Raw genomic sequence first — 23,776 nt, 5'->3', positions numbered from 1 at the left:
TCACTGTTTTGTTTTGTTTTATTACTGACACGTTACAGCGTTTTGCTTTGCTACAGCTTCACACCTGAAGCACACAGAAGTATAATGGTCCTGCTCTTAGCAGGTCTTGTTTGCAGATGCAGTTATTGTAATACACTGAAATGTATAGCTCCCTATCCCTGACCCTAACCCCAACTTCAATCTCAATTTAAATTCTAGATTCTAGACCTCAACGTCAATCCTAACCCTAATTTTAACTCCAAATATACTTCAATATTTAACAGCTCTTTACCCTAACCTTAGTCCTACCCAACCCTAACCTTAACGACAATCTGAATTCGATATTCGAGATTCCATTTATTATTTTAACCTCAACCCCTACCGCTACTTTAATTTTAAACTTAATTTCAATTTGAATTATAGATTTTAGACGCCAATCTCAAGTTTTACTGTTAAATATATCTCAATTGCAACCCTGAACTATTTCCCACTTTTTATGGATCTTATTTCAATTTTGATTTTGATATTCATTTTAAATATTAATTTTATGAGATTTTATGAGATGGGCAGAGCTGTTTAAAACATTATTTATGAAATTATACATTTTTTTTTTCACTTTAAAAGTAATTCAAATGATATGTTTTTAAACGAATCACTTTTTTATTGTAATGAACATCTCTGTACATACTTCATGAATTGTTCTCCCTATTTTTCTTGAATGTATTTATGATTACAATATTAACAGTCCCTGTTAATATTGTATGACATACACCCTAATCCATGTTAATATTGTATGACATATATCCTACATCCAGCTTGAAAACAGCTGAGTCACTGCTTCTGCCGGCAGGGGGAGCCCTACACCACAAAGAGTTACCACAGAAATGAAGGGTAACTGGGTATGGGTTACAAAACCATCCTGTTATTGGAGGAAGGCTATCAACTTTCACCAGATCCTTGACCAGCTAGGACATTTTTTTTTACTCAAGGTTCCTGCATGTTAACAGCAGCTCAGCATATCTTTAGCTGTTTACTAAAACATTAGTTCCGTACATAGCCAAGGATTGTTTCCAGGTTGCTGCTTCAGTTTCTCGTTCTTCTGCAATATGTATTTTTTTAATCCATACTTTCAAGAACACAACATCTAATTTCACAGTAAAACTAATGTAATGTATAAAAGTGTCCTATGCACTGATGATGGCGCTGGCCGAAACGTTTGTCTACTTTGTTTCTTAAAAGATTTCTCTTACACGTTTAATATACACATCAAGTAAATACAATCCCTGCAGACAAATGGTTCAACTTTGAAAAGTCTCACAGTTTTCAACGACTCTCAGCAGGCCAGGCTGTCTTGGGCAGGGCAGCCAATACCCCGGTGATACTGTACAGTAAACAACTTAATCCACGTATTTACTGTAACAGGAGTGTGGCCAGAGGCGTCCTGGAGGATTACCACCCCTCTCAGCAGTTTATGTAACATCTTAAAGGCGTACAACCCCCGTCCCTTGTAGAATATATAGTAAAATATGAGAGAGATCCTGCAGAGCCATGGTGTACATTGATTCTTTGCACATTGAGCCTAGAAAACAGCCAACAATTGCATGCTTACTTTATTATTATGACATCCTTTCAGGTCTGGGCTAAAGAAGGTTCTTAGAAAGTTTATTTATAATTTGACTTTTAATGGCACTGGGCTATAAAAAAATGCTTTTTGTTTGTCTACTCACCAGGCAAACTGGCCAAGCTTTCTGCTATTAAAAATGCATTCCGTCTGTCGGTGGATATGCAGCTAATACTTACATATTTGGGGAAGGGGATCAGCACTTACGGGGAAGGAAAAAGAGGGACCAGTGCACCCACAGGCCACAGCTGATGAACCTCACATTTCCGCCACTCTTGTGTTTCGAACTACATTGTTCAGGACGTTACTGCATGTATTTTTCAGGTGGTGCAGGAGTCACACAGTGCAGATAGTTCACATCTACAGAACTGCTTTTATCTACAAACTGCAACAGAAACTGTTAGTGTTTGATTTCAGCTGGAGGTCGCAAACCGTCCTTTCCATTTCATGTGCAACTGATCTCTGACATTTGAAGGAAGGACTTCTGGTGGATGTGATTCAGCAACAGATCGCAGGAGATCAAAGAAAAACCCAACATCAACCCAGTGGGATATATATTATATATTAAAACAACACACATAACAAAGATACTTCCACCTGAAAGGTGAAATGTTCTTAGTCCTTGTATAATGTGACATAGTTTCACCAGTATCTCCTCTGCCAAACATGAAATCCCCCTCCCTCATTAGCCAGGGATTAACCAGTACCTTTTATGTAAATGTGCAAGTGCTGTTACAATGTACATTACTAGAAAACACAGTCTGTAGACCAACTGCACCCATTGAGCGATAAATTCACTTATTCTGAATAGCAAAGAAAACAGAATTCAAAGTGAATGCAAGGACAACGTTTTTATTGCCAGGAGCGTTTCAGTAGAACAGCGGTTACCCTTTTCAGGCTGCCAAAGGAGCTTTGCAAACAACAGGCTTGTGATTAATGAATAATACAGAGTTCAAAAGAAATTAGGATTAAATTATTATTCACTTAAAACTTTTCAAATGATGACAGCATCAATCTGTTTAGTTATAAAAGATCAGTTTCACATAAATTGAAAAATGGAGCACAATGGTCAGGAAATAATGAAGCAAATGAAATCACTGTGCTGCCTCCTTAAGAAATAATATGAATTCACAACATTTCTCATGTCACAACTTTCTTCAGTTTCATAGTTTGTAATGGGCGGTTTACAAACAGCTTCCCTGCTATATTTCCTATTAACATACAGAGTTTTTGGATGCCTTTTATAAATTAACTTAAATATACCAGAATTCTACAATTTGCCTTTCTGTTAAGCATCTCTGAGGTTACAGGTCACACACGGGCCATCATGCACAACATCTTTAAGAAAAGTAAAAGGAATACAGACGGACTTCAGCACAAAACAACCGAGTTAGGATTCTAAGCAATGAAAGGTGGAGGGGATTCAGAACAAGCAAGGACAGTAAACATCAACCCCAACAGCAATCTGAGAACAGTCAAACGTACATCAAAGACTAAAGAGAAACAAGACATTTCTTTCTACTTTTTTTGTTCCACATTTTTTGGGAGTTTTGAACTTTTTTTTTTGTATATCTTTTTTTTGTTTTTTTTAAATATGTGCTTCAGAAACAGTGAAACTATAAATCAGCAGCATGAGATTTTGTTTTTCGCTCACTTCATCACAGCCTGTAAGGTATGCCCTTAACCGTTGCCTCGGTTTTATTCGTAGTTGTTAACATTGTTACATGACGCTGACGGGCTGCAGGGTGGGGCAGGGGGAGACACTGCCTGCCTGCCGGGCCAAAGTGACACAGCAGGTGGAGCCAACGATCTCCATGCCTGCCCCCTCCTGGGCACCGTCTTCGTTGTAGAGCCGCTTGATTCCATCGTAGAATTCGTCCACTTCCATCTCTTCCACCTTGCGCTTGGTGGAGGTTTGCTTGCAGCCGAGTGGGGCTGAGAGGCGCCGGCACAGGGGGGGCGCCGCTGTGCCTCTGAGGGGGGCTCCTGGACGGCTGCTGTTCTTGGCCGTCGTCGTTGTTGTTGCTTGAGGACCGGTCTCTGGGACAAGGGAGGAAGGCTGAACCCGGAAGGTTCCCCTGTCACAGGGAACAAGGCAATGCTTCAGGGGCCGGTAGATGTACACAGTATTGGGAGGCATGGAAGCTTGATGTGAGGACAGGTGACGCGCCACAAGTTCTCGGCTGCGGATCAGCTGGGAGCTATCAATCTGAAAGTAAAGAGGAAAGAAAAAGGCTTCAGAAAATAGAAGTTGCCTTACTGGTACAAGGATTTTAAATCTTTTTATTATGTGAATGAAAACATATGTAATTTTCATTTTACTGATATATGTTTCTGCTTTTTAGTATTTTATTATTTCAAAGATTAACTTATGTTATTGGCTTATGTCATGTATATAGCATTTAGTATTAGTGTCTAGTTTCCTAACACAATCCCTGGTACTCAAGCCAAAAGACTTGAATGCCGCAGACTATGACAACAGCATAGCAATTATCATGGCCAATGTCATTGGAAGGCTGGTAAAAGGATACCAGTGGGGCTACTGTGGGTCTGCTGTGGAAGAAAAATCATCCTGGTGGCTCTGTTACAATGTTAGTTTATTTGTGTACAGTAAGATAAATGATTGACAGCATTTCCTTACCTGCGCTTTGCTTTGCAGGTCGATAGTGAGAGCAAGCCAATCAGGACACAATTTCTCCAGCTCTAAGGTGATAATTGCCAGAGCCAGCATGGAGCTCTTGAACTGCAGCAGCGGATGACTGGCCAGACACTGGAGGAGCTGCCTCGTCAGCAGAGACACGTGCTGGGACGGGGTCATCTTTGGGAGGCTGGCCAAGAGCTGGGGCCTGCTGGACAGCACCATCGCATGGAACTGGAAAATGAGGGCAAACAAAGAATTCGAAATTAACAACAGCCACCTTGCTGAGGGATTACTGCATATGTTTTTGTTTAACAAGATCCTTAAAAAACAAACCAGCATAGTTTAATAAGGAGGTTTATTTCATACTGAGCGGTTTTGGAACAATTTCAGTTATTAGATTTCTTGACCATAAAGTCACTAAAGTCATACTGGTTTGGATGTCAAAGTCAAGGTCATCCAAGTAATTCACCAGGGTCAGTTGCTGTTCAAGTAAATACTCCAACATACAGTAAACAATTCATTGTGAGGATGTGGAAACATGAGCTATCCATTTACGTATCACACCAACAGGGTATGCTTAAAGAAATGAAAGCAAAACCTGTACTGTTTAGGAAAAGGGACTTTTTGCTTTAATTGAGGAAGATGCCAGTATATGGTGAACTTTATGCTGTAACAAAACAAGTGCTGCACCCTCCTCTGTATATCAATGCCAGTAACAGCCACAGTCAACTGACTGACTGACGGTTTTGGAACACAAGCAGCTCTGTTTGAATAAACTTCTGATAAGGTTCACAAACTGATAACTGACTTGAAAGAAAGGTATCTTTGATTTCAGAATATATTTTACTATTCAAATATTGTCAAGAAAGGGGAAATACGGAAGTTTCCAAAAAAATTATTATATATATATATATATATATATATATATATATATATATATATATACACACAAACACACACACTGTAGGATATAACGAGAAAGAATCAACTTAGTTGCAGCTTGGTAGGAGTAATGACCCATTCCTTGCTAATTCATTAATGTTTTTCCTTTCAAAAATGTTGCCTTTGCCCTTGCATTTGTTTCTAAATAGGAATCTATACAAGTGACTGTTTGAGCTGTAACTTTTGATTAGAGCAGCTCTTTGTGAATTAGTAGCTGTGAAAGCAGATTATTCCACATTTGTTTGCCCCGGCTCCTAAGTGATAGATGGGAGGTTATCCCCCTGTGCTCCTGGAGATCCCGAATTAGGCAGACGTGGAACAACAGGAGCGCATACTCACAATATGGAGGAAATCCAAAGGCGTTGCTGTGTGCAGGTCCCAACTCAGTTTATCCAGTATAATCCGCTCCATTCGCAGTATTTCTGATGCAGAGCAGCCACAGCTGCTGTCCTTTGCCAAATCCCTCAGGGCTGGGATCCGCTACAGGCAGACAGACAAGGGCTCAGACAAAGTGTATCCCATAACAACCACGCTTACTAGAGCAAGAAAATTACATTAAAAAAAAAAAAGTCAATCATTAAAAAAAAAAATAATAATAATTAATACACCATGGTTTGCTTTCCATGTAGGAACATTTTACACAGCATAAAGAAGCAGTTGATTATTATCTTGTTTTTTGTCACTGTGATTGTCAGTTTAATGATTGGGAAATAATGAAGGCCTGAGTGCCTGAGAATGCTAGAAATTGACACAAACTGGTTGCAGGGTAAACAGGCACAGTGCTTATTTGTAGTTCAGCTACTGTTTTAGAAATCAGGACATTAGAGCCTTAAGGGCATGTGGGAACAAGTTAAAACACACTGTACAAAAATATAAGAATGCACACCTATAAAAGATTGTCTAGGTAACAAGTTACACACCACAACAGCTGAATAACCAAATATAAAAAAGTTGAAGCAACAGTTTATATCTGGTAGTTAAGACTAACGCAACCCTAAATCTTGGCCTGGTACAAAGGTCAAAACTAAATGAATAAAAGGAAAAGGTAAAAACACAGCAAGAAAGTTAAATTCAACATTAGGGTTGCTTAATTTTAAAGAGCATTTAATATGGTCTTATAGGGAATGTCAGCTCTGAGTTTTAAGCACACTGCCACTACCCTTATTTTACAAATCCAGTTCAGCCATGGAGAAGAACCCCTTGACACCAGTGTGAGTTCAGGGAGTTCAGTAGCGGAGTGCACCCACCTCATCCTCCTCGCTGGTCTTGGCGGCAAGGAAGAAGCAGCTGATGGCAATGCAGCGCAGGTATTTTGGACGGGCCTGAGGAGAAACCAGAATAAACCAGTTTAGTTTTGAGCTGTCTGGCATTTCCTCAGGATGTGTGGGTTTGCTGAGTGACAAGAAAATCATCTTTTACCGCTATAGTTAGCAAACGTCTCATGGCTACAAAACACAAGCCGTTTATAAAAAAAAAGTTGTGTATTAAATATGAAAGCATGTCATTTTTTGGGTAAAGGCTGAATGCTTGTTTTTGTTTTATTTTCCAGCTCCAGTGTTTATTTTTGATCAGGTGACATAAAAATCTCTAAAAAAAACCCCAATCAATTAATTAAATAAATAAATAAATAAATAAATAAAAATAAATAAATAAACAAACAAAGTACCATAATATCTAAATGCACTAACAAATACAAGTAATCTCTTAAATGAATGCAAAATATATATTTCCTGTGCTGCAGAAATTACTTTAGAATAGGTTCAGCCAGACATGTAGCTCTGCTATCACAAAGAATGAGGTTCCTGCATTGCATCTTACTTTCTGAATGACTGTGTGCCTGGAGGTGAGCTCGGTGTGATATTTACCTTTACTATGGCTAAAAACCTGTCCAAAATACTGATGGCCAGTGCGAGAGCCTCTGGATAAAGATGGAACTTGTCGTGAAGTTCAGCCAGCCATTGAATCACTTCATCCCGCTGTGCTGGAGAGATATCTGTATCCTGCACAAAGAGATACAGAGAACACTGTTACACTTGTTTTACACGTGTTAAACATGTAATCAATCGGCTGATCTGGATACTGTAGAGCAGTTTAGGTTGAGAAAAATGGTTGAAACAGTGTGACCACTGTTAAACACAGGTCAAAACGACACAGCCACTGAAGAATCTACAGCGCTTTTACTGTACGTGACCAAGATTATTGCAATTGCCAACTCAAACAGAACACTACACTCACAGTGAACAAAACCTTTGGGAAGAATTCTCATTATATATCTTTCAGTGTGCATTAATGGATATGTCCTTAAATTAGCAGACCTGTGGATGACCAGCACTTTAATGAATTTACTAGACTGGTGAGCTAAAACTTTATGAACACTGCTCCCAATGGCAACTTTAACATGTTTTAATGCTGGTACTTTGCACGGTAAATACAGTAGTACATTTTCAAATGTACCCGGTGTGCGAGTGGGGTATAAAGTCTGTGGTCGAGACACATCTGGCAAAAATTTTGTTTCCGTTTTTGGTTTAATGATTTGAGCGGACAGTGATAGAGAGAAGCCCTGTGAGAGCTCTGCTGAATCAGGAGTCCCACACTCCCAGCACTGTCCCTATCTCTGTTTGACATTCCACTGCAATGTAAACAAATACAAGGGGCACTGCTCCAATACAGTGTAGCTGAACCCAGTGCTGATTTCATATAGGCACTAACTCGAGTGAAATTGTTCCCCTAAGTTAAATCAACTGGGTTAGCACTAGCACTAACGGCTTCATTAGGAACATGTCTTTGTCTTATTAATAAATCAGAGCCTCCGAACGTTTCAGTGTGGATGTTTCTCATGATACCATTTGTGGATCACATACAGGGGTGAGGTTATTGTTTCTGTGCGCTCCTCTAGTCATGCATGGACCCGGAGGTTGAGATCAATAAGATTGATAGACTAACAACTACATGCACCTTCTCTACCATTCACAGTAGGCTACCATTATTCACAATTAATAAACAGCACTGGCATCAACTCCACTGCAAAAGAAGAAGTGAATTGGTCTCTTATTCCAAGTAAGAGTTCAGTATGGAATAAAGGGAAGGTTTTGTTGACCAAAACATTTCCACCTTGACCAAAACATATCCACCTATATTTTTTTGCCAAGTCCGTTTGTAAAACTGAAGCAGCTGGGGATTGAGATCAGCTGATGAGAGCTGGCTGGTGCAATGAGGAGCACTGTCCTAGCCATTGTTTTGATTGTCAGTTGTCCTGCAGAGGCGCTGTGACACTGAGCACATAGCGCTCTGTGCTTTGTTGTTTCTCTCACCCTTTGTACAAGAAGCCAGCCTGGCCAGGCATTTAGACTTGCATCAAGGTCAAGTCAGTTTCAGGCGACAGTCAAAACCACAGGCCCTGCTTCACCGATATCTGCTGTTGAAGAGCCTACTAAAACAAAATATGTATAATCTTTTTTTTTTTTTTTTTTTTTTTTATTATTATTTATTTGTGTGTGCATTGTTATATGTTATACGCTCCACCTTAAACAGCATACCTTGGAATATGAAATTAATTCATTATTTTCCAATGTAGGCAGTTCTGATCATACTATTGGTATTTATTGCCTTATTTTTATGAAGACATACAAACAAGTCACAGGCATACTGGGACTCCTAAAATAACCCTGTTTCCATGACAGGATTCTTCAACTACTGACACTGGTGAGGAATGGTACACTGGAGAAAACAAACAAACACAAAGCTCACATCATGACGAGGGGACCTCTCCAATTACTGTCCTGTTGGGGATGCACCTGTATGTTACACTTTCTACACTACATCTAGAGAACCGCTTCAAATTGTAATTAACATGCTAAGGAAATTCAACCACAAGTATCAAACATCTGGGACTTGTTCTGCCAAGTACATTAGTTGCTTTGTAAGTGTTTTCTATGCTTCTGTAAGTGGAAGATTATTATCATAATATGTAGTATGATTACGACTGTTGGTATACTGTAAAATCAAGCCATGTTACTTTATGTTTTTATTTTGTATACAATTTCCTGGGAATAAAAACAGGTTAAAAAATCTGTGATAACGTATAATTTTCCAGGCAAATATCAGTACTGTGTAGGATACAGGAAGTAGCTCACCTGTTTCTATTTGCTGTGAATTCCAACTGTTTGAGTGATTATGTAGAGCTGGGGAAGTGGCCTGTGTCAGTAGTACAGTATATTAAAACAGACAGTAAAACTGTAACGTTTATCTTTTTTACCGGGGTGGGGGAATGAGAACAGGAAGCTGGTAAACGCAGCCTTGGCATTACAAACAAGACATTACAATAACACTGCATGCCATGTAGTGGGAGAGCTTAAAGATCAAGAGTGGAAGAAGGAGCCATGCTTCATGAAATACACAGCTTTTAAAATACGAAGGAGTAGCTAAAAACCTTAAGGTTTTATTTTTTTATTTTGACTATTACTGTCTGTTCCATTGCATGTTCAAACCTGTTGTGTTAAACAAAACTTGATAAAGCCTCAGGAATGTTACAACAATCCTGCACCTTCATGTAGATATGTATGAAGCCTGGCTGCAAACAAAGCCAGTGCTCATTCATTCATGCACACTCACATTCTCATACCCCTGGGCATTGAGACAGGGTCAAATGTCTACATTGTTTCTGTTGCTTTTTCTGCAAGGTCCCCAAGGTGAAATACATACAGCATTGCTACTCATCCTTCATTTCAAAGACTGGATAGTGTAGGACTAGTTACTATGAAGATGACAAACGAGATGCTACATTTACCTTACCAGTTATTGCTCTTAGTACTCACTGGACATACTGTACACAAAGGTTAATTACTGTATGAAGAGATATATTACACCACAATGTTTTATAGTCATGTATCAAGTATGCCTATTAAGCATATTTTATATTTTTGTATTTTTCTAAGACAGCACCAGTTCTGGGCTCCCTCCTGCTATGGAGGGGGCGTTTCTTAGCCTGTCAGATGCTGCTTGACCTCGTACCCTTCGATCAGCTGCCTGGAAACTGCTGAGGTAGCACGTGAGCTGGGGGGTGAGTGAGGAAGTCAGTGGAGTTCAATGGAGCCGTGGCCTGGTAGCACTGACCAGGTCAGGGGTGGAGACTGTGCAGCAGGAATATACTAAGGAGGCACTGTTTAAAGGGACAGCTCTCATTTTCTATCCAAGTTCAAGTTTCACCTTTCCTTATTCATTCCCAGAACGGAGGCATGTGCTCAGGTTTCTAGCAGACTACCCAAGTTCACACAGGCAGTGGCTGATCTAGCATTCAGACTCATCATATTCTGGACTTCTCCCCAGTTCATGCCTGTCAGTGTCAGTCCTGATTCTGAAGTGCCTGTGCCCTGTCTGACCATTGAGGAAGGGTGTCTCCGTCTTATTTACCACCAGGGGGCAGTCTTCAATGTGAAACACAACTAACCAAACCTGACCAAAGGTCTGGTGCTGTAACTCATTGTATTATTCCAATCACAAGTTTAAACCTTCTGCCCATATATTTAACCATTAACGGTAATGATCAAAATAAATAATAAAACAAATATGGTATGCGCTTATCCATTTTGGACACATTCATTTTCTAGTGAATGCAGACAACAGTAAAATCATTCCGGCAAAGCTAACAAGTCCAATAAAACGGTAAGTTTTTGTCCTCAGACACGTGTTGCTTTATTTATGGTCTCCAACAATGAGTAACCTTTGTAGATGGTCATTTTCAGTTTGCTCACAGCAGGTGCTATTCTACAGTAACTTACTTTTGGGTAGCTCTACACTTGCTTGTCTTTTTAAATGGGTATTCTTACATTTCCCAACTGTACTGTAGCAGTGCAGAAAACATGCAGCAAATAGGGAGTACATTAAATGTAAATTACCCTGTATAGTATGTATCATTTTTTGTATGTTTGCAAATTAATAATTAATTCACCAACTTGCAATACACACCCATTCGATATACTGCGGGTGTCGGGGTCCAATATAAACCCGCTACATATCGAGGGCCGCGATATAGCGAGAGACCCATAGAAAAACAAATAGACTAACAAATACTGTCCAACCACTCCCTCGTTTTATGCCTATGTATATTGCAGCTAAAGCATATGCAGTATATGTATATTGCAGCTAAAGCATTAGACAGTAAAAATGGGGAGCCAACACCAGGACCGCGACATATCCAAATCCGCAGTAAATCGAGGGGCAATATAACAAGGGGTGGGTGTATTTCCTGATGGTAGAATATATTCACAGCCTTCTGCAGTCAGAGATTTAAAATCTGTGTCTTTCACATTGGATGCTCATTGGGTAACTTCCACTATCAATTCTACCTGAAGAAATCAAGTTCTGCCAGCCTGCAAACCTAACGGGCTGAGAGAGTCCCCATTGAAATCTATTTGGTCTCGATCTGCTACTGATGGAAATGAGTAAGTCTGATTTCAAATCGCCTTCAAGTCAGGTCCAATGGCAGCTGGTAATGTGGCATTAGAAGACATTTTGTTAAAACAAGTTAACTTTACCAGTGTCTTTATTATACATGGGGTACATTTCTGTGGCACTTGCATGCAAGCATATCAGTTGCACATTTGAGAAAATGAGATGCAAACATCCAATTAAACACTCAAAAGAGCAAAGATGCAGAAACAGCATGCATACATTAAAAACTGTACTAAACAGCTAAACAGCACAGAAGCAGCCTGGGAGCAATACTATGGACATGCAGAATTGAGAATGAGGTGCAATAAATTACACCAAAACAACAAACAACTGAAACCAAGCTGAGAACAACACCCATTAAAAACTGCTTTGCTTACACATACAGGCTATTATGTAAAATCTAGCATGATTGCTTCTTTGGAGCTAGTTATACAAACTGCAGTTTTTGCAATCAGGGTACATCACTCAAACAGTTGTTGCCATTAAAGATATCTAGCTTTATTAGCATATTACTTTTCATGTTACAAAACATACAGTATAAATTCCTACTACAGTGGAAGCTCACCATTACAACAAAGAGAACGAGTAAAACGGTCTTAATGCTGAGCTGGCCCTTATTTGAGCTGATCATAAGGCGGCAGTCTGCAATATTGATGCAAATGCAGCTTTGGGAGACAGTCGTGTCTGCTACAGTAGCACAATAGTGGCAGCATCTGGCATTCAGTGACTTTGGCGTTTAATAGGGTGCTGGCAGGGGGTGTGCACTCGCTGCTCTCGGCAGACTGGGTTTGCTGTGACCTCTGACCCTGTACAGAGGCTCTAAAGAACAGACAGACATCTGGTTCATCCACAGCTGACAACTCAGCAAACACACCATTCTGAAGACACGAGCAGAACTCTTTCTAGTTACCTCCGGGTAGTGTAGCCTATAGTTATCCTGTTACCGTTACTTTACAGTCAGTCCCTGGAAACCTAAATGATTGGGTTTTCTTTCAATTGTTTCAAACAAGCCGACACCAAAAACTCAAAAACCAAGAAACAGCACATCAGAGACATTTCTATGATCAGCACTGTTGGTATTTCACATAATGATTTCTCTGTGCAAAGGGGAATTTAATTATAGAAAATGCAAAAAGATACAAAGTGAATTAAGCAAATTAACTCCACCCTCCCCTCAGAGAGCAATTTGAGACCCCATTGCATCATTTTTGAGGTCTGGCCAGCACCCCCCGTCTCCTTCTGCTGTTTTCAATAGAGCCTCAGCCAGACTGCCAGGACCCCAGTAATCTAATTACTTCTCGTGCTAATTAGTGCTTTCAGGCACTTTCTATGACTTGTAACTCCATCATCTAATGAGTGAAGTGATCCAACAGCACAGCAGTTGAACTACTGTCAACAGCACATATAATAAAGCAGATCTACTTACATTTTACACAGTCACATAGTGCAACCTATTATACTACGTTTCCATGAACCACATAACGCGCCCCAACAATCCCCCCTCTTTCAAAGTCACTGAGGTCTCCTCTTGCAGCCATGACAACCATAATTATACGCAACCAGGCCTGTCCAGCATTTTTATACATGACCCTAAGCATGCTGGGATGTTATTTGCTTAATTAACATATGAGCCACACCTGTGTGGAAGCCCTTGCTTTCAATATACTTGGTGTCCCTCATTTGCCCAGGTGTTTCCATTTTTTTGTCCACTACCTGTATAAGGCTTTTCTTTGTTAGATGCAATAATAATAAAAAAATAAAAAAATAATAAAAAAAATAGTACACATACATTTAGTCCCTTCAGATCTGTAGAATTGTGTAGCCTTTTTAAGTACTGGAAACATAGAAGAAATAATAATAATAATAATAATAATAATAATAATACTCAGTTTGAATACAGTTATTCATGTTAAATGCGCTTCATGCATACATAGATAGATAGACAGATAGATGGATGATTATGTAGTGATATAGAGCATAGTATGTATGTGTACTGCGTGAAACAAATGCGCAAAAATATCTAGATGGATTTATCTTTTAAATCATTGACAATTTCACTATAATACCGTCTGCAATGAATTCACATCTTGACCTTTAACACGCAACTATTACTGGGGAAAATCTGTAGTATTTCCTGCCCAACTCGAGTGATACGTCAGGTAACTCAAAAAAACATGGAAACGCCACCTTTTTCATCAACTCAAGTTATGGGAGAATTCAGAGCAATTCGAGCGCACCCGAGTCGACTCGAGTTGGCTGTCCATGGAAACAAGGTATTAGTGTCCTGTAGAGAGAATCAGAACAAGTAGCTCACACATTGGAACCAACACAATTCACCTGGGCTCAATTAAATCAATATATTAAAAGGCTATTTTGATATATTTTGGAAATGTATTCAATTGGTCAGGAAAGCTGACTACACCAACTCGTATCCTTTGGTTGAGCAGCATACAGTAATCGCAATCAATTTGAAAGACAATATTCTGTTCAATGTCAGAAAGGGAATTAAAAAAAAAATTAAAAAACACACAGAAAGGTGCATTAGTGACAAGCACACATGTCATTGTCTTGAGAAGTATGCTTGGTATGTATGTCCATTTTACAAAAGTTCACCTGTTATACAAAGCACAATAGATGTGTCTGCCAACTCACAAAGCCCTTTAAAAACAAGAGCTGGCACCTGAACACTTCAAATACTGAAGCAACCCTGTCAAATGAATGGTTTCTGGTTTCTTGCATCTATGCATATATTTTGTTATGTAATTGGATTAATTAATTCATGAAGAAACTCTGACATTAAGGATAATGAGCTGGCTGAAAGTTCAACACTGTAGATTAACTCTGATGAAATAAATCTTTAGGTTTCTGGTTTCTTATCAGGTTATTTTATAATCCCCACAGCAGGGCACGTATTTATTTGTTTGCTCTGCAAACTACAGGAATAACTATTTTGCCCTTTGGAATAGACGAGTAACAAGACCATTATCAATCCCATATGTCATGTGCTAACTTTTCCATCTGCTGTCTCATGTCTCTCTCTTATATCAGGGAGGGACTGCTGACCCTAAACTTTCTGAGGCACTGCCTTTGTTGTACTGAGAAACTAGGTCAAGGGCATTTAAGGAGTTTTTTTTTTTTTTAAATGCTGTTGTATAAGTGTGTACACTAAAGATCGAAGATGCATTTATATAGCAGTTAAGATGGCAGCAAATGAGCACAAACAAAAAAAATGCTACTGCTATCAACTGAGAGCAAGTTCCACAAATCTATGACTTTCACCATGGGCAGCTAGTTGGACAACAGAAGCTTGTTCACCCCTCAATTCTTAGTATCAAAATGGATCTCCCAGAAAAAACAGCGGAGAGAAACCGAAACAGGTAATTAAGCACATAACTATTTTGTGTGTCTGTTTTATGCAGTTGTCTATTTACAGTTCTTCCTCATTCTAATGCGACACAGCCATCACTCCCCTTTGGCCTAAAATGCCATTCCACTTTATATTATAAGGGGAACACAAACACAGTAGCAGTCTCTTAACAACTGGCTCCAAACTATGGTGTTATAAATGGGTAGCACTGAGATGTCTGTGTGTGAGTATGTATAGTATCTTGTGTAAGAACTGTACCTTCATCATGGAAAACACAAGACAGAATAAAGAAAGATGTTGTTTTGTCTGCAACATGACAATCTGTACTACAGATTTAAAATACAATTTAAAACAACTATGCCCTTTGATGCAGCTACAGTATGGTCAATTTGTAATAGCTCTGATTAAATCTGTGGCTGAATACTAAATTGTTCATAACCACAGATAACTCACTGTCCACCACAAAGTCAGCTACAGAAAACACAATAAAAAAATGTGAATAGCAATTTCGATGGAGTTTGTTTGGGGTTGTGGCTTTAATCCCACTTTTGAGGACTGGCCAACATGTGGCACTACTGGTATGGGTACTGCATTGTTTCTTGATTGTGTAACTCATACAGTATAACCTCACGCCCTTGTTGTATTTCTTTCTTTCACTTCACCTATTGCCAGATTAGACTGTATTCCATTAAAACTCCTGTGTTTCAACAGCTACCACTTCTGGCAAATTAATTCCCATTAAAGGGAAATGCATCTTATTTGATGAAAATAGTACCTTGTTCATGACCCATTTCAAGGTGCTCAATCTGATTGGCGGTTGACTGTTTCCTGTTACGCCCCATTTACTTGAACGCTACCCACTATTCAATTCCTCAAAAGGAAAAACAGCCGAGTTAACGAAACATCACAAGGAGTTGTAGAGAGCGAAACACAGCCAGGCAGTGAAGCTGCCACACAGTGTATGCTCTGCACCTTCACAACTGCACACTGAACACTTCATGTAGCTACAAAACATGCAAACTCTTTACAAAATAGCCCCCTTTCTGCTTGACTGACATTTTCATTTTGTTTCTCCAAGGTAGTTTTTAATATGCACCCTCTTTGGTCATTCACCTTGAAATGGCAAGTTAGGAATGGCAAGAAGATAAACTATTTTGCGAAAAACTTTGTGCACCAGACAGTAGTTCAAACCAGCTGGTAAATGTTTTGCTTTTTCAACTGCCCCAGAGGTTACTCCATGTTAAGGTGTATCTGCTGATGCTTTCACTTTCACAGTTATTAGATACCTGAAAGCTTTTTACTCTTACTGAAATCTCCCTCAAGATATATTAAACATTTGAACACTAGGGGGACATTAAGAAAGTAGTAGCACACCACAGAGCGTTCAAATATGCTCCAGAATCCGCAGACATAATGGTGTTGTTCAACACAAGGCAAAGCTTGAGTGCCGTAAAAAACAATATAGGCCTGCAGATTCTGAACACTCTCGTATGTTTGGTGTGGTCATAAAAAGGCACTCACACCCTACCAACCCCTCCCAAAGTGAACTGGTTGTCAAGGGGATCAGGCAGTTCTGAAAGTGTCAAGCAGTGCTGATATCAAGACATAGGGTGCTGAGCAAGAATTGTTCCACTCACTCAGATCACCAATGAAATCCGCTCTGTAGAGCTCTGAGCTGCTCAGGAGGAGTGGAACTGAGCATGCTGTTAAGTGGGTTCTTTCATTGAGCTGCTCTGAGGGGCACACTTACTTAACACACAGGTTGGAAACACTTGTTAGCCAATAAGATTGCTCCCTCTATTCTTGCAGTTTTAAAAGTCCAGATAAAACCTGCGCACACCACTGTATAAACCCAGTGTTACTGATTGCCAAAGCCTTTCAGGTCTGTCAAGTTAGCAGAAACAAAACTATAGCGTCTGTTAGTGCAAATCCAGCTGTCAGAAAACCTGACAGGACTCCCCTGCCTTAATTATCTTACAATCAAGTCAGCAATGGTTAGGGAGGTAACTGTGCAGTAGACCAGGCTAGTGTAGATGCAAAAGGAAAGAACAACTAGTGTTAATAGATACCCTGCAGACATCAAAAGGTTGCTGTTAAAAATAAAGTCCAAATTATTACAGTGTGTTAATTACCTGATTGGTTGGATTTTTTGGCACGTACACCTTCCACATCTGTGCTTCCCTAGAGATTGCCATTTCCAGAAGGAAAGACAATCTCTGGCTCTCCAAGGGTCCTGAAAACTTCATGACACCCCTTGGATACGCCTACCACCCCACTGGATACAGCTACCTAGAACACAAGTAATGGGACAAAAAACTAATATCAATGTATGAACTTTTATAAATTGTTTTCTGTTTAACAGGGTTGTTTATTTTTTTGTTTCTTTTAGCAAAAATGCTTCACTAAACATACCAGTTTGAATAAAGGTATATCCTACAAGCCAGTGAGGCAGTGGTTCTAATGAACCACTTAATTTCACTGTCTGTACTGACTTAAGTGCTCAGTATCCTAAGAATCCCATTCACGTCGAAAGCAATCTTCAGTATGCATTATTGAAAGGGGACTTGAGCTGGTCTCTAATGGAAGACTCCAGACCCAACAAAAAGCAATCAACACATGATGACTTTTGAAATCCTTTGAGATAAGCCTCAACTGAAACTTGCAAACTCTTACTACATTTTCTGATCACTCTTTTTCTTTGACCCAGATAAAACAGTGTTTTCATGCAAAGACCCAATGCAGTTTCTCTTTTATTATAACCCATCAATACTATTTCTGCATATCACTGCATTTTAGCCTGTGTTCAGTAATCTCATGCAGCAGTGAAGCATACAGCAATTTTTTTCTTGAGTCACATTAAACTGCTCTTCTAAAACTAGATCCATCTTAAATCTTTGTAATGCTGTTAATGCCAACAAAAAAAGTTGTGAGTTCAAATCCCCAGCTCTAAATGATGAGTTGTAATCTGAATCTGCATTTGGTGTGCTTCTTGAACTCCCACTGCTGGATAACTTTGAATGATGCTTTTCCAAAGACACAATCTTTTGCAGCCATAATCTACCTTTGCGTCCTACATCAAGTTGAAAATTCAGTATTTCAACAGTTTGTCCTTCTTAAAGACGTGAAACACAGGTAAATATCGTGGCAATATTCAGGATGATTAGGAAAGCACCTCAAGTGCTTCTATTCTTTGTGAATGCAAAGCGCCCCAGTGGACCGATAATGTACGTAAATCCCATTATCTACTGATAACTGCAGCAATAGCACCTGATAAAAAGAAACAGAAACAAGAGTTGTGTGCAGTAGCTTTGCTCACCTGACCTCAACTGGTAAAACAAAACAAAAAAGACTAACTGACTTCTCTTTACATGACCCCTTTTCCTGGATTCCCTTCTCTAGGCCCTGTTTTAAGAGAAACAAATTAAAAAAAAAAAAAAAAAAAAAAGTATATTTTACGTACCTGGGCAGTTACTGTGTTTTTTTTTTTCTTTTAATATATTTTCTAAATTATAATAGTAAAGTTAACAACATGCAGAAGTTATGTGTGGGTCGTGTAACATATATTTTTATGATGTACCTGACCTGACTGTACAGTATTGCCCCCATTTATGGAGTTCATGGATGTGAATACTTTTCAATTAAACTGGTAAAGCCAAGGCAAAGTCCACGACTTGTATAGGAGTTGCTGCCAGTATATGGCAGTGCCTTTTTCTCCTTCTTTTAGTCCTTTAACATACAAAGCATTGACTTTTCATTGAATAATAATTCAATACAGTAGCAAGATCAATATAGCCAACCATATCAATGAGGGGTTAACTTGGTAATACTTTCAGAAAAGGAGATGTTATACTATAAAAGACTTCCTTTCTATTTGCTATTGACGGATTCATTACAATAAATCAGTGTTGTATTTAAAATGTGTTAACCGCCACATCCCAGGCAAGTTTAACCGGGCGGGTGCCATGCTAAAACTGGCAACCCTGCACAGTGCAAGCAAGTGTCTTAACCACAATGCAAAACAACCAAGCTAAATGGGGTCCCCGAGTGGCTCATCCAGTTAAAGCGCTGTCGCTGGGAGTGCAGGATGAGTCACACAGTTTGGACAGCGCCAGTTCGTGTCCAGGCTATGCAATGAGGCCGAACTTTGTTGGGGACGTCACATTGGCTCTGAGGTCCAGGGTGGTGGGGAAGGGACACCAGCACGGATTGCTTCTCCTCATCGCACAACAGCGAACCCTACTGGCCAGACATGAGCACATTCAGAGGCAGGGCTGGTCTCTGTTCTCTGGGATCGGTAGCCCGCCACCTCTGCTCTGGATTGCTCAGCGTAAAAGCGATTCTGGCTTTAGGCTTGTGAGATCAGAGGATGCTCACACGCCCACAGAACGTCTGTGCTGTGTGGGGACTCGCTGCGGTGAGGAGAAAAACACATAATTGGACATTCCAAATTGGGGGAAAATAAAGAAATAATAATTGGTCACGCTAAATTTAGTTTAATAAATAAATAAATAAATAAATAAATAAATAAATAAATAAATAAAAATAATTGGAGGGTCCACTGTTTCAGGTAAACCATCGTAACTTGTAGTGAAATTCCACGAGAAAATAACATAAAGTAACAATATCTAAAAAATAAAAGAATAAAAAAACCTTGCGTACGATATTTTTTGTTTCAGGTTTAATATGAAAGAACAAGTGCATATTAGTCATGACTGTGTCTTGTTTAACCAAAAAGAAAATCTACACTAGGCAGTAGAAAAACCTAGATATCATGTCAAAAGTATCATTTTATAACCAATAAAATTTAAGGGGTGTTTCCAATGTTTCCATCTTTCTCTACTACTGCAAACAGTTCCAGGAGGTTTGAATAATCAATCTGGGCTTGAAGGTTTTAATAAAAAAAAATTACAATATATAATGTGCTGTGAAGCCAAGATTTTTTTTTCAGTTTACAGTGTGGGCATATTAAAGCAGTTCTCTGAGGGTATAACTAACCAGTCTGAATGTTACTTTCTGATGTTCCACTCAAATGTCTTTCTTGGGTTTAGGACTAAGAACTTCTCTGGATTTGCATCCTATATCAACCTGGGATTTTACAGTGTGAAGCAGAACTTCACGGTCAGTGCGGTGACTTTATGATACACATCAGCATTATGTGTTTTGATATCTGAGGGGAAATCTGTTTGTTCACATCACAGTCATAAAGCCAGTAACATTCCACTTCTGATAGTGACCAGTATATTCTCTCCCTGGCTGTTATCAGTCATTTGGGCAGAGGATGAATAATCCTCGCAAACATGTATTGGCAAGGTGTCCTGAATTTGAGACACATATTATTATGCCATTTTACTAAAATGCACATTAGTGATTAAGAAAATACAATTCAACAGCAGGTCTCTCTTGTAAAACACATCTTAAACTCTATGGTACCTACTGGTTAATATTATTATTATTATTATTATTATTATTATTATTATTATTATTAATAATAATAATAATAATAATAATAATAATAATAATACATTGTTACAAATAAGTTAAGTATTACTTATGAAACATTACAAGTGTATTGTTTTTATTTTCCCTTTACCGATAACAGTTGAAGAAACTGAATACCCAGCTGCCCCTAGCCCCCATATTACATACAGAGAATTATTTATTATTAAAATATAATTATCTTTGTTATATGTAGTGTGTGAACCAGCTAATATATATATATATATATATATATATATATATATATATATATATATATATATATATATATATATATATATATATATACACACACACTCCTACCAACAATGCCCATAAAATAAGTAACTACATCACCTTTACGTGACAAACACTGGCAACGAAATAACTGTAACCTTGGTTTGTATGTTTTTTGTAAGTTACTAATAATACATTACATGACTGAACAGTTTTACAACAAGCAGAGTTAGCTGTGAAAGACTTCAGTGTATTAATACTAGTACATGTAAATAAACCTCTGATTTTTTTGGGGGGCTGGTCTCTGTTCATTCACAGTCCAACCGAATGATTTACAAAAATGACAGTTAACGTAAACTAATATATGTTTAAAATATTTTAAAATCGGGTACATTTTTTTTATTATTTTGATTTTTTTCCGTAATTTTATTAAATATTTATGTAAATAATACGTTTACATAAATATATATGTCCTCACCTCCCCTGCAAAGCTGTGAGATTCACAGTTTGACCTGGCGATCATCCGGTCCATTAAAATGAAGTAAAAAACCAAAATGTGTTTTTTCTTCTTTTTTTTTTTTACTCTTCCATATTGGCGTCTGTTATCCTTAGAAAGGAAAAAACAAGAGCAACCTTCGAAGGCAAATCTTAAACTAAAAAGAAAAAGAAAGGGACACAGAAAATCTACTTCCGAAGGAGGGGACGGAAGGGAAAGAAAGGACCAACCCACTTTAGGCAAAACACTTTGAAATTTACATAATATACTACCACAAAGAAGCACACCTCCTTGAGTGTAAACAGCACAGCGATTAATGTAATACGATGTTTTAATTAATAAAGTGTCGAATTTTATTTAGTATATATGATTTCATTGGGTAAAATGTATGTGTTTTTGTGCCGGACTATTTTCCGAGGCGAATGTATCTCTGAAATGGCTGTGTTGTTAGGTGATGTGGTTTCACCACTCCTCCTCCCCCTTACACGCGACGACGTGTAAACAACGGTGCAAGAGGCATAGATCTAGGCTGGAGTTGGGAATGGAGCAGAATGTGCTGTGCAAAAAATAAATAAAAATCCGATTCCATTAATCTCATCGATTTTTATTCCGTATGAGGAGTTCTGTATGAGATGAGAAGGGCAAATGTTAGCGCTGCAGTTCCATAACCATGTTTTTGAATTAAAGTGTTACTTGGTGTGCTTACTACTTTCATTCATAGTGTTGCCTTCTTTTCACTACATTTTCCATATATGCTTTTAATAGAAAGCACATATTCTGTGTACATTGCTCTTCCTCAAAGCTGAATATAGGGACAAAAGGTTCTAGTTATGCACAACGTCACTATGTTGTTCTATATATATATATATATATATATATATATATATATATATATATATATATATATATATATTTATATATATATATATAAACTATGTTAGTTATGCTAGCAAAAAAATAACATCTTATTGTTTTTTATTCTAGATTTATTTGGCAGATGACTTTATCCAAGGCAACTTACAGGTGTTACAGGGCGGTACAGGGTTAGAATACAAAATCAATGGGCTGATTGAAATCTGCATGCCAATTTGTGATTCAAAGGTTGATTAAGTGTTTTCTGAGGGAGTGGGGTCATGCAGCGGCTGCACATTTAAGGTGCAATTCAAACCTCTAAAGTAAAAGGGGGTGGTTCACTTACTGGTATCTCTGCAGTATAAATTAACAAACACTTTACTCCACAAATTTGGTCGTTTTTCTGAAGTAGCTATTTGACTTTTTTTCAAAGAATACCATGAATTCCTGAATAGCGTGCCTACTGTACATGACTGTCAAAGAACACTGCTCCCGCTGCGAGAAGAACGCACGTCACGCCCTGGTTAGATATCTTTGTCCACATGGCTGCAAAACAAAACTTTCCATTTTCAGTCAATTTCGTTCACCCCACAATCTCATAAGGTTTAACTCACTTTACATTTCAATTCAGCTTAACATTACGTTTGCTGATATACAGTATATTGTAATGTGAAACTAAAACAAAAACTAAAAGCATGCAAACTAAACTAAATGCAATGATTTTATAGGTTTTACACTGTAAATCGTCCATGCACACACTGCTTCAAGAGGGAAGACATTCCCTGGCTTTGTTTTTATTATCCCTGGCTCTGCACTTTTAGATTTTGTGCTTACAATGTAATCTATACAGATGGTATACATACCCAAATACATACATGCTGCATCTCGGTCAGCGCACTGCCTCTTTGGTTCTCAGCATCTCTGGCCTGTTTTCTGCTACCGCATATGACTGTGTTTCTCGAAACGCTTTTGACCATACACTGGGAACGAGCAAATACACTGACGACACTTTATAAGTGGTCGGCCAAAAAGACCCAGCAGAACACATGTTTTTAAAACGTCAATACGTTGACATCGTTGTCGTTGCTAAGCTCAAACCGCTCTTTTTAGAGTTTTTTGAAAGTGCTTAGAAGCATAATCATTCCTGCTGAAAAAATAGACCAGAATTAAAAAAAAACAGTAGAATTAGACAAATTTAAGAGAAGCAACCAAATAACAATTGTAGATTTTTTTAAAACATTTGTATAACAGAAAATCCAGTACCGTACACTTTGTGTATATTTGTGATACAGCTGGTGAATAAGGCTCTCAATGTGGCCCCTTAAAGAATTACAGTAAATGAGTTGTATTGTTTTCAAAATTTACTATAGATTTCATCCTTTAAAAACAAACTTTTATACTGTACAGTGGAACCCCACTTATAAAACAACACAGCATGAACAGTTTAAAAGGGAAAACAACTTAAAATGAATAAAACTAAGCACAATAAAGGGTGATAGTGATAATGTTGTAAGTGCAAAAAAAACAACATTTTAAAGCTTTGGTCATCCCTGCTTTTTTAGAGCAAATGTAGGACATACCCAGCAGTGAATGACCTTATCTCACTTCCTGGTGCATCATGAAAGTATATTATCATTGAACTACCAGGTAAACTCATAAGAATGTATATCGAAATTAGTCCTGGGGAGCATTTTTTCGATGACTAGATATTTATGG

At 38.4% G+C, this 23,776-nt stretch overlaps 1 protein-coding gene across 2 annotated transcripts; it reads right to left on the bottom strand.

Annotated features, from left to right (window-relative positions):
- Positions 1-2,436: 2,436 nt before the first annotated feature.
- LOC131723791 (cyclin-I-like) lies at positions 2,437-23,033 on the bottom strand. 2 transcript variants are annotated; one of them, XM_059017260.1, is made up of 7 exons: positions 22,924-23,033; positions 17,133-17,289; positions 7,049-7,183; positions 6,431-6,505; positions 5,523-5,663; positions 4,242-4,472; positions 2,437-3,809 (listed from the first exon to the last, which is right to left on the bottom strand). In XM_059017260.1, the coding sequence occupies exons 2-7, from the start codon at positions 17,244-17,246 to the stop codon at positions 3,321-3,323; spliced, it is 1,185 nt and encodes a 394-aa protein (XP_058873243.1). In that variant the 5' UTR covers positions 17,247-17,289; positions 22,924-23,033; the 3' UTR covers positions 2,437-3,320. The 2 variants fall into 2 exon arrangements, with proteins under 2 accessions (XP_058873243.1, XP_058873239.1); XM_059017256.1 differs by lacking the exon at positions 22,924-23,033 and adding an exon at positions 21,191-21,436.
- Between the last annotated feature and the right edge of the window lie 743 nt (positions 23,034-23,776).

The sequence above is a fragment of the Acipenser ruthenus genome, chromosome 1 (genome assembly GCF_902713425.1).
Source record: "Acipenser ruthenus chromosome 1, fAciRut3.2 maternal haplotype, whole genome shotgun sequence".
Lineage (NCBI taxonomy): Eukaryota > Metazoa > Chordata > Actinopteri > Acipenseriformes > Acipenseridae > Acipenser > Acipenser ruthenus.
The sequence above is the reverse complement of the archived record's forward strand: the minus strand, read 5'-3'. Positions and strand labels throughout refer to the sequence as shown.